Genomic DNA, 15,728 nt, shown 5'->3' on the forward strand with positions numbered 1-15,728 from the left:
TTTGTCTCCTAAAAGTATATAAAACATTAAATGAAGTATATAAAACATTAAATGCTTTTGCTTTCCAATCTGTATTCTCCAATCTAGTGCACTTCTAGGAAGAGAGCAGTGTAACTGAAACAAGGATAAGTTTTTGTGCAGTTTATGCTGAAACTCCTTCAACAGGCACCTCATAGAGATAGCTTCATATAAAAAGTAAGCCTTGTTGTTAAGTTTTCACTTCCGTGGCCAAAATGGTGCATTTATTCTGTAATTTTATATGGAAAACTAACTGTAACTCAGTCCAAGATTACACAGTGCACTTTTTCTGCCTCCAGTGTTGTTCATGAACATTTATATACCATGGTAAGATCAGAAGATGCATTAGTAGAGGCTGAGAAAAGAGTAATAAAAGTGTTTCCTTAGGTGAGAATAAGCCTCTTGGAGAATTATGCGTTTTTGCACCCTAGCTTTTGATCTTTTCATGTACTGCAATTTTATGGTTTCCTGTAATAGGAAGTTTAAGTCATAGTTCACTAGTACAATGTTTAATAACATTTCTCTAATTGGGAACACAGAGCATGCTAATGCTGGAGCAGTAATGGTCTTTGCCAATAGGCAACTAGAGTTGTCTAATCCAGAACTTTTAAAACATGATTTTAAACATACTGTAAGATTACTTAAAAACATATGACAAAACCTACATAATTTCCTGCATCTATTTTCTTTATATACATGTACACCTAAAAAGGAAAATACAGTCAGTGTAAGGAATCCAGTTTGTTAGGCTAATGGTGAAACACTCTGCAAGTCATGATAAGTACAATCACTTCATACATTGCTCAAGATATTATTATGAGTTTGAGAAGGGTGATGCAATTGGCAGTCAGACGTACTGTCTGCCTAACAGGAGCCACTGACCACACCTATGTGGAGAGAAACAGCTCTGCCTGTGCACAGACTCTTGATGTTGGATCCATCACCACCATCAAAACTAGCACTTCTAAAATGGTGTTGGAGAATGCGCAGGAAAAAACACTGGTTCTCAGAGAGACAGAGATAGAGCTATTTAGGGGTAGTAAGCAATGCTTTCATAACCATCTTTTGGGGGATTCAGTGTTAAACAATGCTGATTACATTGGGTAGCTAAAGTTCCAGTCTGCATATTGTGAGTTAGTGTAAAGGGGTTTTTTGGGCTGGTCTTTCCACCCCTGAAGCTGACTTGCAAAAAGCAAATTTTAAATCAGGTCATGCCTTACCTTTGATGCTTTTTAATCTACAGTTAAAAGAGGCAGCTCAGATATTTTAAAGTGACAAGTGGCTAGTAACCTACTCACTTCAGCATTACCTATCAATTTCACTCAAACTGAATAGAGATAATTTTGATAACAGCAAGATTAGAAAATCAGGTTCCTCTGACAGTGTGTCACTTTTTATAACTTAAAATTGTAAGTAAAAATTATTAGACACCCCTTGAGAATGTTTGTTCATGGGGATTCTCTCTGTTTTCCTCCTTCATTTCTGTAGTAAAAATGTCATGAATGTCATGTGTGGCCTTTTTTTGTTTTGCTAGATGTCTTAATGTGTTTCAGGAATAAACACCAAAGCTTTTCATACCTTACCTGCAAGGGAAAAGTAAGGGATTATCAACCTGGTCTTCCTGCATCCCATAGACTCTTTAAATATTTGAGTATCATGTCAAATCATGATCTTCCAGGTTTCCTAAGTAGTCCATACCTTAATTTTCAATATCAGCAAAATTATTCTTACTTTGATGACAACTTTATCATACTGACATATTACGATTTGAAAAATGGCTTTATAATGAGATGTACTTACTAATCTACTGAGTGAAACATGTCAAGTAAAGAAAGCCTTTTTCCTTTATTTTCTTGTCTCTACTCCAGTTCAGCTCTATCCAACTTCTACCGTGCATCACAAAATTTTGTATGATTGTATGAATTTAGCCAAACTAAAATTATTTTGGTAAGGATGAACCATGTTCTCATAAATGGGCTCATAAGCCACGTTCAGGTCCCATCTGCCTGATATCAAAATGATAATGTTTTTTAAGTGGAAAACATGAATGGAAAACATGAAAACGGAAACACTGCCAACAATCTGGGCTGAGGCTGACAAATGATTTTGAAAATTTCAGTTTAAATAGTTTGTTTTGAAAATTTCAAGGAACTGAAAGGAAGGTTTTCTGACAAGACTTCTAAGGCAATCTCAGCTCTGTACTTTTCTATCAACTCTGCACACAGGTAGGACTCTAGATACGCAGACAGAGATACATGAATGACCCGCATAACAAAATTTACCTTTGTTTTCTGACTACATCTGGGTTTTTTTCCCCCAGCACTCAGAGTAAATTGCTACAGTAGTAAATACACAGTTGTTTCACTCTAGGAAGCATTTGCTGTTCTCATTAAATGATTTTGACTTAATTATTCAATTTTCTGTCTATTTACCAATAAATAAGAGAACCATCAGTCTTCCAATTCTTCCTTGTAAAAGGCCACAACTTGCTTAACCACGAATATTTAATCAAATCATGGCCGCCCATTATGTGTTTGTTTAATACACTGCAGGAACAGTATCAAAAGGTTTGCATCTGGGTAGCTTAATTTGTTTTACCTTCCCATTTGCATGTGACACTCTTCCCACAGGAAGAAAAAAAACCTATAAAATTAAGGTCAGAATACCACAAAGAATTTCATTAGGCAGGTAGAGAGTACTCACAAAGCAACCTCCTTCAGTTGGTTTCCCTGGGTTTCTCTGCGGTCAGCAAGGCAGACAGGGAGCTCCCAAGTACAGAGCAGAAGTGTAGCCTCCTCTGTTCATCTCCTGCTCTGAATAGCCATCCAAGCAGGCTACCTCTCCCAAAAAAGCAGCTACAGAACAATCTAGAATGTGTCACTTTGTCAAGCTAAAATTATGATGTGAACCTTAGTGAACGCCAGTGGAGTCTCAAAAGGCATCTTTGCTTCTGGTGCAATGTCCCAGAACACTGAATAAATGTTCATCTGAGGTTCTGAAGTTCTACTTATACCCATCTCCTCTCCCAAAGTTAAGTTAATCAATATGGTACCTGCATCTTATGCCGTTAGTTACAGCTGCTTTCAGAGCTGTCACTATTGATGGTGCTTTTGCTGTCTTTCTGTCCTGTGTTTCTGGCCTCGCTGGTGGCACAGTGCTGTGGGCAGATGTGGAATCAGCAGCAATGGTGACAGCAATGACAGCTGAGGCAGGAATGGAGGAGCAGCAAATAACTTTTATTGTTTATGATACACCTATGATTTATCATTCCTCTTCATCGGGAGTGATTTTTGTGAGTTTTGGCATCCTTCACGAAATTTAAATTCTTTACCACCTATCTTTCTTTATTTCAAAATAGGTTACTTATGTGGGAATTATTTCTAGGTGGGTTTTTTTTAAAGAAAGACAGCTGGCAAAAATTAATTGCTTTATACCATTATTAAGAAGTGTGTATATTGCTGTTGGTTTTATTTTTATATTTGTCCCATTTACCTTACATAATAAATGTATTAATCTAATGACAGATATAAATTTCATTTTATTAATTACAATTTTATTGTTCTACTAAATGAAATCTAATTAATTATATAAGTTCTATTTTATTTTTAATACTTTTTTCCTGCCAACCATTTTTCTAATTATTATCTACTTTGTCATATACAGGCATTTATCCTGACAATGTAACTTACGCTTAAATTTAAATACAACAGGTTGGCTCAGACTATTTCAAGTGCAGCACACATGTAAGTCATGCTGAGTCACAGCTACAGAGACAAACTAGACTGATGAGACTGACAGCAATGACAGTGATTCTGCAGGCCTTCATAATAACTATAAGAGAAACCCCATTAAAAAAAAAGATTGAGGGCCATGCACCTGTTTCAAAAACCAGATATTCTGAAAATATAAAAAGTTTGCTTCAAAATGTCCATTGGTGAAACAGCCAGGAAATAATACATGTACCTAATACACTGTAAAAAAGCAAGAAGTTCTATGGCAGAAAAATGTTGAGCTTAAAAACAGTGGAAAAATCCTTCCAATTTAAACCCAAGAATGGTTAGGCAAAGCATTTGTCATTCTACTAAAGTACATTGAGACATATTGCTTTTGCAGTATGCAATCACAGAACAAAGACACTAGAATGCCTTCCAAGTATTTATCTTTTAGCCTGAGGAATGGAAATAATATAATTTCAAGTGTCTTACTTGATCAAACTGGGGATCTTCTCCTCGTTGCAGAGATTTGGTCAGTGGCTTCTCCTAAAAGGAAATATATTAAATACGTATTACTTTAGATCAATACTATCATATATTCTATCAACTCTACTATTATTTTTCTGTTACATTTCTTTACTCACATAGTGTGTCTCCTGATCTCATCCAGGAGATACTATTTATTTCATATGCAAAGGAGACCTCTGCATATGTATCAATGTATCAATACTGACATTGTGTCTTTAGTGACTTTGGTGTCTTTTCACAAAAGAGAAGGATTGACCACATATTACATCTGAGTTGCTGCTCACACTGATGATAAAGTCTTTCAACACTATAAAAAGCATCTAGTATTCCCTCTAATACATAACCAAGGGGGTCTATTTAGTTACATGATATACCTTCTTGTTATAATACTACCAGGTTACACAAACATGTACATAGATATAGTGCATCATTTAGGGCACACTGAAAGAAAGGTGATTTTAGAAGAATCAAAGACCATAGAGTTCATTTTTGAGGAAGACAATTGTGGAAAAATTATTACTCATTAAAAAAAAAGGCATTTTTGGAATGGAAGCAAATTTTCAAGACGTTCTCAGAGTAACTGGGAAAGCCAAAGAGAACTGCCCAGCTCAGAAAGAGTCATCGTGTGTGAACATCCATTCACCTTTATGGCTCTTTTGTCAAGCAGGTTGAATTCCTGAGACACGTAGAAGTACACAGGCCAGTATTCTAGATATACACAACAATACACAAAACATGAATCTCCCAAACCACAATGAAAATAAACAATACATGAGGGCAGATGACAGTCTGAAAAACACATCACTTGTCACCATCACAATTCTGTATTGAATTACACCACTGTTGCTAGTGTCTGAAATGTGCCAGTGCTCTATTCTTCTGTAAATCATGAATCTTTCTTCTCCTACAGCTGAAAGACTGAGGCTATCCCACCAGCTCAGAATGAGGTTTTCTGTTCAGCTTTTAGCAAACTATTGCACTCATCAGCATCCGTTAATGTATCAGGCCAAATACCATCACTGTCAGGGCATACAAGATGCAAACCAAAGAAATCTGTAAAGCTGCTGAGATACGGGAAGATTTCTATTATTTAATGTTTTTCTCTGAAGAAAATGTTGTCCAGTTTAATCTGCTGACTGATTTTGAAATTAATTATGCTGATCCACTTGTAATGCCAGCTGGCAAGGAGGCCAAGTGTGGGGTGACTGCAGTATCCCCTGACTACCTACCAAATACAAAAATCAACAAAATGTTTTCTACTGAGTCACTGATTTATCCAGAACAGCCATCAATATTTTTCATTGTTTCCTCAAATATCTAAAGTGACTCCTCCAGGTTACATTACGGGCACAACAGCTATTAATTACAACTTCTTGACAACTTACTGGTGATGAAAAGATGCAGTAAAACTTTGCAGCCCAGAGAAAAACAAAGGACACTACCCTACCCACAGTCCTCCTCCTCCAGACAATCAGATATGTCCCATGGGAGGACAATACTTTTTTGTCTGTTGCTGTACACTGAAAAGGACAGCAGATAATCTTTCAAAAATAGTAGTCAACTTATTTAAAAGAAAAAGATTCTTACATTTCTGTGAGTCCTGAACAAATTAGCATATTAAGAATTAGTGCAGTTTAGGGAAAAAACCAACAACCCTTTTTTTTTTAATTATGAAATTTCTGATTCTGTTACAGAAGACTTGTGTTACCATGGTAAAGCTTCTTAAGGTCTGTTTCAACAAAAAGGGTTTCAGTATGCAGAAGCTTTGTGTTTCCATGCCCAACACTGCAATGTTTGGCTTTCAGAGTGTGGTGTTTCAGGCAGAAACGAGGTATGGGATTCCTCATCACATGCTATCTGTAAGAGGGACACAAGTAAATGAGACAAACCATGCTCTGGGAACCCAGGTCTGAAACTGCAATCCTGAAAATGTCCTTATCACCTGCAACCTATCTCTGGAAGCACACACACCTCCCAGATACTTCAGTTTCTGATGACGATGCTCCCTACGGAATGTACTTCGGAGTTAGTGAAGATCCCTTGATTTTGACAAGGCAAAACAAGTCATCTCTTGCCCTCTTACAGCGGACTACACCAGGGCTTCCAAACTATGGTAAATTGACCTAAAGAAACCATTCACAGGCCATGCAGCAGTCTTGGTTGCAGCAGAAGGCAGTCCTAGGACAGAGAACTGCCAAGGATATCTACCAAAAGCCATGAAGGCTTCTGCTGCCATAACTTCTCAATGTTTCCAGTCTAAAGCTTCAGCTGAGGCTTTTTCTTCCCCTCTGTCCCATCCTGCACCTACTCACACTCTTGCCTGGCAGCAGCTGCTGCTGCAACTGTCTCTGCCTCTTCTGTGTCTCCCTGTTCAGATTGCTGCTGTTGCCGGATCTTCCTCGACTCTTTCCAAGCACGGTGTTGCCGCTGACACTGCCTGCAGCCACTGCAGTGATGGCTCAGCCTGGATGGACCCAAGCTGACCCCATGAAGACAAGTGTCTTTGCACAATATCCCCCCCCCTCCCAGTTCTGGTAGCAGGGTGCACATGCCAAAGCCACTCATTGTACCCCTGCAGTGAATGGCAACAACCACAGAAAATTTTATTTAGGGCTTGGAGGTTTGAGAAAACTCAAAGTAGTGGTTATTACTATTTACTTTATTACTAGTGATGAATGCTGAACAGATAATGAACTGAACAAAAATGAAGGGCCAGATACAAATGTGGTTTTTGTTGTCTAAGGACTCCTAAAACATAAAAGGATGACTGCTTGCATGATGAGAGTAATGAGTGACCATGTCAGGAAGACACTGTCGAGTAAATTCAAAGACTGCTTGCAGGTGCTTATCCTTTAAAACCAGCAATTTTTCATCATGCAATAGAAAATATCTTTTCAACTACTGTAAACAACTTGCCTATTCTATATCACTTGGTTTTAATACCCTTATGAGTCTTACCATTTCATTTTATGCAGTATTTTCAACATTGCTGTTATGGCAGCTACTATATAAGATATAATTATTCTCATGGTAGACTTCTTCACTATATGCCAAGTGTTCAGGACTTGTAAAGACAAGGTTAATATGTATAATAAAGTGAAACTGCCTCTGAGCAATAGATTCCATAGTAGTCTATTTACCCTGGAGATACATTAATTTTAAAGTTTTTAAAAATTCTTAAAACTGTTTTCTAGCCTCAAGGTACTATTTATTTTTATTAATTTTACTGCCCAGTCAATTTGGAAATGGCAAAGAGGCCATTTTATATTACCCATTAACTTATTTGAGTCTCTGTAGCTAAACTACATCTTGGATGAATAGGTAGTCTGAATTTGGAGCCAAAGCCTACAACCAAAAAACATGAAAAATAAAATTTTGATCAACATGAAAGAGCCTATAGCTTTCTGGACTACAAAAAAAATCAGAAAATTTCAGAAGAATGGACTCTCAATAATAACATTTCCATTTTTAATCACTAAGTTAAACGTCCTTATTTCTTGTTTGAAGTGCTGCCTACAATTGTATACTCTGTATTTGTTCACGCTGGAAATTCCCATGATTTAAACACACTAGAGATAAGTGGTAAAGATCAGCAAAGACAGCTTTGGATTTAATATTTGAAACTACTGTTTTTCAATAAAACCATCAAAAAGTTTTGCGTTGTCAGTGCTTACAAAACAAAATACTGACCTAAAAATTAATTTCCTATATTCTATGGATAGAATATAATAAAATAGAATATGTTAAATATGCAATGACAAATGTATATTTTATCATATTTGCACGCATCAACTAAATATAATATTTATAATTTATCTAAAACCCCCCTATTATTCAAACCCTCTATTCACACAGGCACACTAAAACATTTCTCCAAAGACTGTCAGTTACTTTTAGTGGTTAAGAGATTAATGCTTTTTCAGGGCTGTTACACAAACATAATTGGGTAAATTTATACAGGAATAGCCACCTGTCACAGAACTGAGTGTTCATGGAACACATGTTTCAGGGAAACATAAAAACAGAAGGATGTTGTAGCGCCTATTAAGCTTCACTAAGTCACAATGTTATAATGACATATAACAGCCCTTAAAGCTATTTCTAATCTCAGCAATCATTAGGCACGTTATTCCTAGTGAACTGTGACAAGGCTACTGTCACTGTACTTCTGATTGAGATAAAACCCATTGGTCTGTTGGGCTTTTTTAAAGCATGGAGGATGAAAGAATCTTTTTACACAAATTTTAACTTTTGCACTGCATGCTAAAAAGCAGCCACACGTACTCTACTGAGTAGTCTGCTGGGGTGGAAGACTTATCGAAAAGAAGGAGCAGAAGAATGGACCTTTTTACATGAAATGGAGCAGACATAGACCACACTCCACTACTAGACCACAATATTTACAAAATGAATGTAAGCACAATCTTAAGAATCAAAAAATCCCCAAGTGTACTTCTTTCCTGCTTACAATGAATCACCACATAAGCCCCTCCACCCCAAATGAAAATCTTTGTCTTACATACTTTTCAGCAGGAAAGAAAACTGGTGATTGCAGGAAAAGGTCTGATCAAAAATACGCCATTTTTTTTTTGGCCATTGATTATTTTGTACATACAAAAATCACAAAACATATCGCTCTCAACCTTGTGCTCACATGATGTGTAAACCATGTTCTGTACCATCTAAGAGAAAATGCAATTATGCCAATTCGCATCTAAGGGCTGGGTATGCAAAACTTCATTCCACAGAGGTGCACCTACCCTTCAGGTGCAGCTGACCTGCCAGCCAGTTGCCTCTGAAATGAACAGTTTCTCTGTCTGGTCCTGGCCTCTTCTCTGTGTGTGTCCTGCCTCCGCCCTCCCAGAATGGATCTGTGCTGATCCTGCATTGAGTAGGTTCATGAAACTGAACTTGTGAGTATTTGTATCAGTTTTGCCATTTCACAAATGAAGAGAACAGCCTATGGTCCCATAAAAAAAAGCTCTTGCACTGAAAATAGCTCTGAATTTCTTCGGAAATAATTTTCATCTCTTATATACCTTTTTACTATTTGGGAATTCCTACCACCATCCCAAGAAGCCTAGTTAATTTATACCTAAGCAATGAAGAGAACCAAGCTTTTGGTGTTTGTAGGAAAGGATAATCTATTTGCTCTGATAGTCTCCCAAACATCTCCCACCTGGAACTTTTACGAAACAGGCAATTAGTGTCCTGTTTTCATTAACAGTTCTTCGCAAGTCATCAGGTCCTCATGCATAAATGCGTAAATTGTCTGTTCAGGGGATGACAACAGAATCTTTGATTTCTCCTGTTGCTCTGCTCATCATCAATTAGATGTTAGGCTCTTTTAAGAAACTGTGTGAGTGAGCATGGTACACAGATAATAAAATAAAGAGAAAAGGAGATTTCCCTTATTAACCTTTGAAATTCTACACATACAGCAACAGGAAATTCTAAAGGCAAACATAATATAAAAGATATGATAATATAGCTTCAAGAAAACACAACTTTGCATAAGACAAAATTATAGACTCACAAATGTTAACAAAAACTCTGATGGACTTCATTTAACTTAATTGAAAATTCGGAAAAAAGTAATGTTAATTGTACACAGTATTTCATATGGAGGAAATAAGCATATGTGAGTGTTATGAAAAACATGTAAAAATATGCCATATTTAAAAAAAAATTTTATTTTAGCAAACTCAGGTCAAAAACCTACTTGTCATTACAGTTAATGCACAAAAATAATGAAAGGTGCATGTTTAGAAGACAGGCTCAGTATTATCAGCCTATTCTTTCTTCATGTAATTGCTCTGATTTTTTTGTAATGGCTCTTCTGTTTCGTTGACGTGGAAAAGAATGTACCCAGTACTGCTGGACTGCGGAATACAAAACTGTAAGAAAACATCAGTTCAGCTTCAAACACAGGTTTTCACTCACTGGCTCTGATTCTTGTCTCTTTGGCATCCTCGTCATGCGCTGTACTGATTCAGTGATAGCTTATGTCATCACATCAGGTATTACAGGCTAATTCTTGTCTGATTACCACATTCTCTGCAAAAGGCATCTTTTACCTATGCTGTCTACTAAGAAACACTCATGAGAGTGTTTAATCTGAAGTAACTGATATATCAGGAAAAAAGGGCCAAGCAGGCCAAAAAATAGCAAATTGGTTTTCAGAAGTAATACTCCACAGAAGTAAATTTCAAGCAGCCTGAAGAGACAAGCAAACCCACTGCTATTAGATGCACAGTGCAAAATTTGTCACTGCAACTTTCCCAAAATAACACGTGAAAAAAAAACCTCACAAAAAAGAAAATGAAAGTCTTTCATTTACCATGAGCAAACAACTCAAGGGCTCTGACATTCTTACCTGAGCAGTAAAAAAAAATTCCCAGGTATGTCCTCAACTCAATGTTGATAACAAAGAGTCACAAACTTTAAACAAACGTTAAGTGCTGTTACAGATATACAGGTAACAGCAACAAAACCTATCATATCAACCCAAAACAAACAAACAAAAAACCCACCAAAACCCCAAACAACAAACCTACTACTCTCAGCATTTATATCTTCTCTAATATTTTCTGTTATAAAGTGCTTTATTGCAGATAGAAAGTAAAACAGCTTCTTTTACTATGGCATTTTAAACCCAAAAAAAGCTGATGGCTACTAGTGGATCAGTTCCAAAAGAAATATTTTAAATACATGCTTTTGTAAAACCTGAAAAGTTGAAAAGAGTACTAAGTTTACTGAAATGTCAGGTAGATTCTAGCACAACTGAGAAAGGAAATTTTGTTGACTGTTTGTTTTCAGAGCTTTGTTCTAAAAGGAATGCCTTTTCAAAATTTTAACTGTGAACACATCAAAATCCTCTGTCTGAGCACAGGTAAGTTGTAAGGTGGGCTAGTATCATAACACTGTCCCTTGGTTTTCCCTGATTTTATTTACTCCAATACTACAGTGTACAGAAACAGAGGTGAATTTTACAACCTGTAAGCTTGATAAATTTAAAAAGAGCATCTAAAAACAATGTGTGGACACTTAATGTTGATACCATAATTCAGTCATAGACTTGTATTAGCAGATTGCGTGATTCTGACTTAAAAAATTCCAATATAAGAGAATAAAATTTTTTTAACTGGAACCTAATTTGTTGGGACAGGGAATGTATTATGTTTTAGTGGCATTTGTACTTGAGATCAAAATTCATGAAAGACCACGATGTACAGCTTGGAAAAGGAATATGAATTTAATTTAATGGATTAACTAAAACAGGGCTAATGGAATTTTAGGTACAGGATTGATTTTTTTATTAGTCCCAAGTCCAAGTAATGATTTACATGGGTTAAGTTCAACACTATCAATATTCCCAATTTCTACACTGATAATCAGTTACTAGAGATTTAGTGATTTACATGCCTAAAAGAGTTATTGGCTAAAGTGGTATTTGATTGTAAATTTGAATATTCAAAAAAATCCTAAACCATTTTTTAGTTGCTCATTGCTAAACTGAACTGGTATTAATGAAATGAAAAAGCCAGTTATAGGAAGCAGCAGCGATAGCGGAGCTGAAAAACAACACAGCTATTACATTGCAAGACCTGACTGCAGCAAGACAGACACACACACATAAAAACATTCTTTTTTTTGCTTATATGATGCATTTTCTTCAAGGTGAGCAAGATTTATAGGATTTCCTTCTCCAAGCCTTTTGGAAGTAAATACAGATTTCTTCTTCTGTTCTTTGTGCTGAGAGCCATTACAATGTATTTTCATAAAAATGCTCCTCCGTAATAGAAACAAGAACATACTCCAAATACAGACATCAAAATGAAGGTATGCTCCATAAAACCACTATTTCCACCCTGCTCTCAATATGAAGTCAGGAAGAAGGCTTTCTGGAGTCATATTCTAATAATTAATGAAACTTTATATAAAGTCTAAGTCAAGAATGGTGTCCTAGGATGCAGTATGAGAGTCCAAGATCTTTCATTTATGAGCCTGTTGGGCTGGAATAAACATGATGCTCTGAAAAAGCACTTGATACAGTGATTTCCATGTAACAATAAAAACAATAGACAATGGAGATCTAGACTTCCAAGTCCATGTTAAGACTTCTGCCTGAAACTGCTATTCAAAGTCCTATTTCAACTGTTTTTTAAGGTGGTTCAGGTATGTGATTAACATCAGTCAATACATATATATTAAAAAAAATACAAGAATATGCATATAGTAATTACTTCTGTGAAGAGAAGGTTTTTGTGACAGCAGACTGCTGTGAAATAAAAACACTAGAAGATACAGCGGTGAATTAAATAGATTTAGGGAAGAAAGTCACTGCAGTCAAAAGTGTGTAACTTGAATAGCGCTGTTCCCTCTCTTTCATCTCTGACACTACTTTTGAGAGCTGGCAAAGAGGGTGAGAGGATGCTCTTCCCTGACCTTAATATACCCTGGTCATTTGGTACATCTTTGTTTCCCAAATAGAGAACTTAACTGACACCTCAGTCCTATATGCAAAGAGTTTTACACCAACTGATTTATGAGGAGCCAAGCCACTTCTTCTATGCAAGAGGACATAAATGGTAGAAAAATGCAGGAAGTTTTTCTTTCCTGCAGAGAATGGGGAAAGCACATCTTCCCTCTTGAGCTCAACTGATTCCCTGAGTTATTATGAGAGTGCTGTCCTCACTTTCAGTCAAACTTCCTGCCCATAGTGAGAGCAATGCTATGAGGATGTAGAGGATCTCCATGTTCCAAGCAGTGGATGAGGTTCCTTCTTTTAATGTATTTTTATGTGGGTGGACCCGGCTTGGTAAGGCCCATGGCAGGGCAGCATTGTGAGAGAAGGAGACCAGCTCTGCTGCAGCAGGGACTGATGGCCCCAAAACCTGGGAATGGGTCCTGGCCTGTGGGGCAGGGGTGGGTGAGACTCAGAGGAGGCCATTACTGGTTATTAGTGTCCAAAGGACCCTGACCACTGGTTATCCACTCAGAATAACATGACAATTTAATCAAAGCTATAGGAAGCCCTTATCAGTTGATTTGCATAAATTTAGAGTTGTAATTGCAGAACTGCTCTAGGCATAGTGGAGAGCTTTGTAAACAGAAACCACACTTCTTTCAAGCCCCAGATGGCCAAGGGTAATAAATTACAGCACATGACTCTGGCCATGATTTGCTGTCTGGCAGTCAGCGCTGCTTTAATGTCAGGTAGCTACTTACACCGACTACGCATCTGTTTTCATAGAATAGACCAAGAAATTAAGAAAGTGTATTTTTAAAGTGAACTTGAGAACTACTGCCAGCAGTTTTCTTTAAACTTCCTTTATTTGTGGCTTTATTGTCTATATGTTTATCTCAAAAGTTGTAACTGTACCATAACAGACATATTCCCAGGTAACTTGACGTGAAGCCTTTTCCTCCTGTTACTGGTACTGATTTGACAGACTTTCAAGGAGGACGCTGGGTGCCCTTGCAGAGCTAACATCAGCTTTCACTGCTCTTTTGCTACAAGAATGTTGGCCATAAAAGCCATAGCTTCTGCCTGTACTGATTACCCATCTAGTGGATTTCCATATTGGGAAGGTCGTTAGGTGAAGTATTTAAGTTTTACTTGTATTTGTCTTATCACCAGATATGCGGGGTCAAATATGGAATAATTCTAGCTGTCTGATGTGTAAACTGTACCATGTCAGACTCAGGCCCAGAAAAGAGCACATAAATTAAAAACCATACAGCACTCCTGATGAAGCAGTACTCATTGACTTCAAATGTGACTCTGAAAGCATACAAAGGATGAAGCTGTGTGAAGCTATGGAAAGATATCCTGTTAATTAATTGCTTCTTATCTGGCAAGAATGCTACCAAAGTGTATACATGATTTTCTTCTGTCCTTCATGATGATGATAAGACTGGCCTGAAATGACTGTAATACGACTTTCATTTTCTGGAAAGTGAAAATAACCAATATCCTTAAATGACACAAAAATGTGACTAAGGGCATGTGGTAGATTCTCTGCTGTATTTTGCAAGCACTGGCCAATGTGTGATGTAGTGTGACAGCCTCAGTGACCTCGGATTGAATCTGTCTTCCAGTGTTAAATCCTCTTAGCGATTTGAACCATCACATGCGCCATTGACTATCCTCCAACTATATCCATGCAGTAATGAGGCCCAGGGACAGTGAGCATCCTGGAGAGTCTTGCCATAGAAATGAGCTCTGCAGCCTCCAACTGCATTCTGCCCACATGCTCAGCTGTGGAAACCCTGAGAGCACTGAGAAAGTGCCTGTTGACATTGCCTGACTCTGAAATGTATGAAGGTGTTTTTATGGACCTGTATCTAACTGCAATGTCTATGCAAAAATGGTTTGGGTTGGAAGGCACCTTTAAGATCTAGTTTCAACCCCCGTGCCATGGGCAGGGACACCTTCGATTAGATTGGGTTGCTTTAGCTTAGCCTTGAATACTTTCAGGGATTGAGCGTTCACAACTTCTCTGGGCAACAAGAAGTCCTCAGACATGGCTAAGAGTTGAATTAAACACTGAGACCAACTATCAGTCTAAAAAGTAGACCCAGGATCAAGTCAATGACCTGCAGGAAAGAAACTCTGCTGACCTGACACTTACTGGGAGCGCTAGGAGATAGACCTCCTCCTGAGATGAATTACTGTTCTTGGTCCTTTCAGACTATCTTATGACCGACTGATATAGACATGCCCATTCAACAAGCCACTTAATGCATCCACTGTAACAGATCTGTAAGGCTCCATAAAATAAAAGTTATAAGTTCAGGTTACATATTGAGTACTTACAGTAAGATGTTGTGCAGATGCTTTCACTTTCTTATGAATAGGTGAGAAGACAGTCCTCAGCATGGTATAATAAACTGATGCAGAATTTAATAAAGAAGCGTTTAAATTAAAGAACTATGTGACATGAGATACAGAGCCACAGTATTATGAACCATGAGCTCCTTAAAGCTGGGATGGACTGCCACATGCTTCACAGAATTTTGACTACCACAACACCAGTGGAATAAAATAATTAGATTTTAATCCTTGAGTGAGACAGGGGTAGACAGGGATATATGACAATGGGAAGCTGGCATGCTGGTAGCTTTTATAGAGGAAGGTCCTAGGGACGATAGTTTTTGTATGAGAAAAGAGAACAGCATTTTCAATATATACTTGCAGAAAGTTCTTCTCAATTTTTCTGGGCATACATAAACTGAGTGAAGAGTTAGAACAGAGCTAGACAGTTTGCCTTTCCTCTTTTCCATGAAATTGCTTGTTCCTTACAATAACTACTGTATGTGCACAGTGAAAAAACAGGGGTCTGAAGTACCCATGTATGCCAAACTATTCATTAGGACTTCAAACATAAAAAATGTGTAATGGTAACGTGTCTCAGGTGACACCTCATGTGATGCAGCTGGAATTTTAGTTCATGTAAAACAGAA

At 37.4% G+C, this 15,728-nt stretch overlaps 1 protein-coding gene across 7 annotated transcripts in view; it reads right to left on the minus strand.

Annotated features, from left to right (window-relative positions):
• FRY (FRY microtubule binding protein) overlaps nucleotides 1-15,728 on the minus strand; it is a 236,195-nt gene that overhangs the window by 113,878 nt on the left and 106,589 nt on the right. For all 7 annotated transcript variants that reach the window (XM_032678002.1, XM_032678001.1, XM_032677997.1 and 4 more), the window contains one exon: nucleotides 4,224-4,277. In XM_032678002.1, the coding sequence (XP_032533893.1) occupies nucleotides 4,224-4,277 (54 nt within the window). The remainder of the gene's footprint in view (nucleotides 1-4,223; nucleotides 4,278-15,728) is intronic.

This window comes from Chiroxiphia lanceolata, chromosome 2, assembly GCF_009829145.1.
Source record: "Chiroxiphia lanceolata isolate bChiLan1 chromosome 2, bChiLan1.pri, whole genome shotgun sequence".
In the NCBI taxonomy this organism is placed as follows: domain Eukaryota; kingdom Metazoa; phylum Chordata; class Aves; order Passeriformes; family Pipridae; genus Chiroxiphia; species Chiroxiphia lanceolata.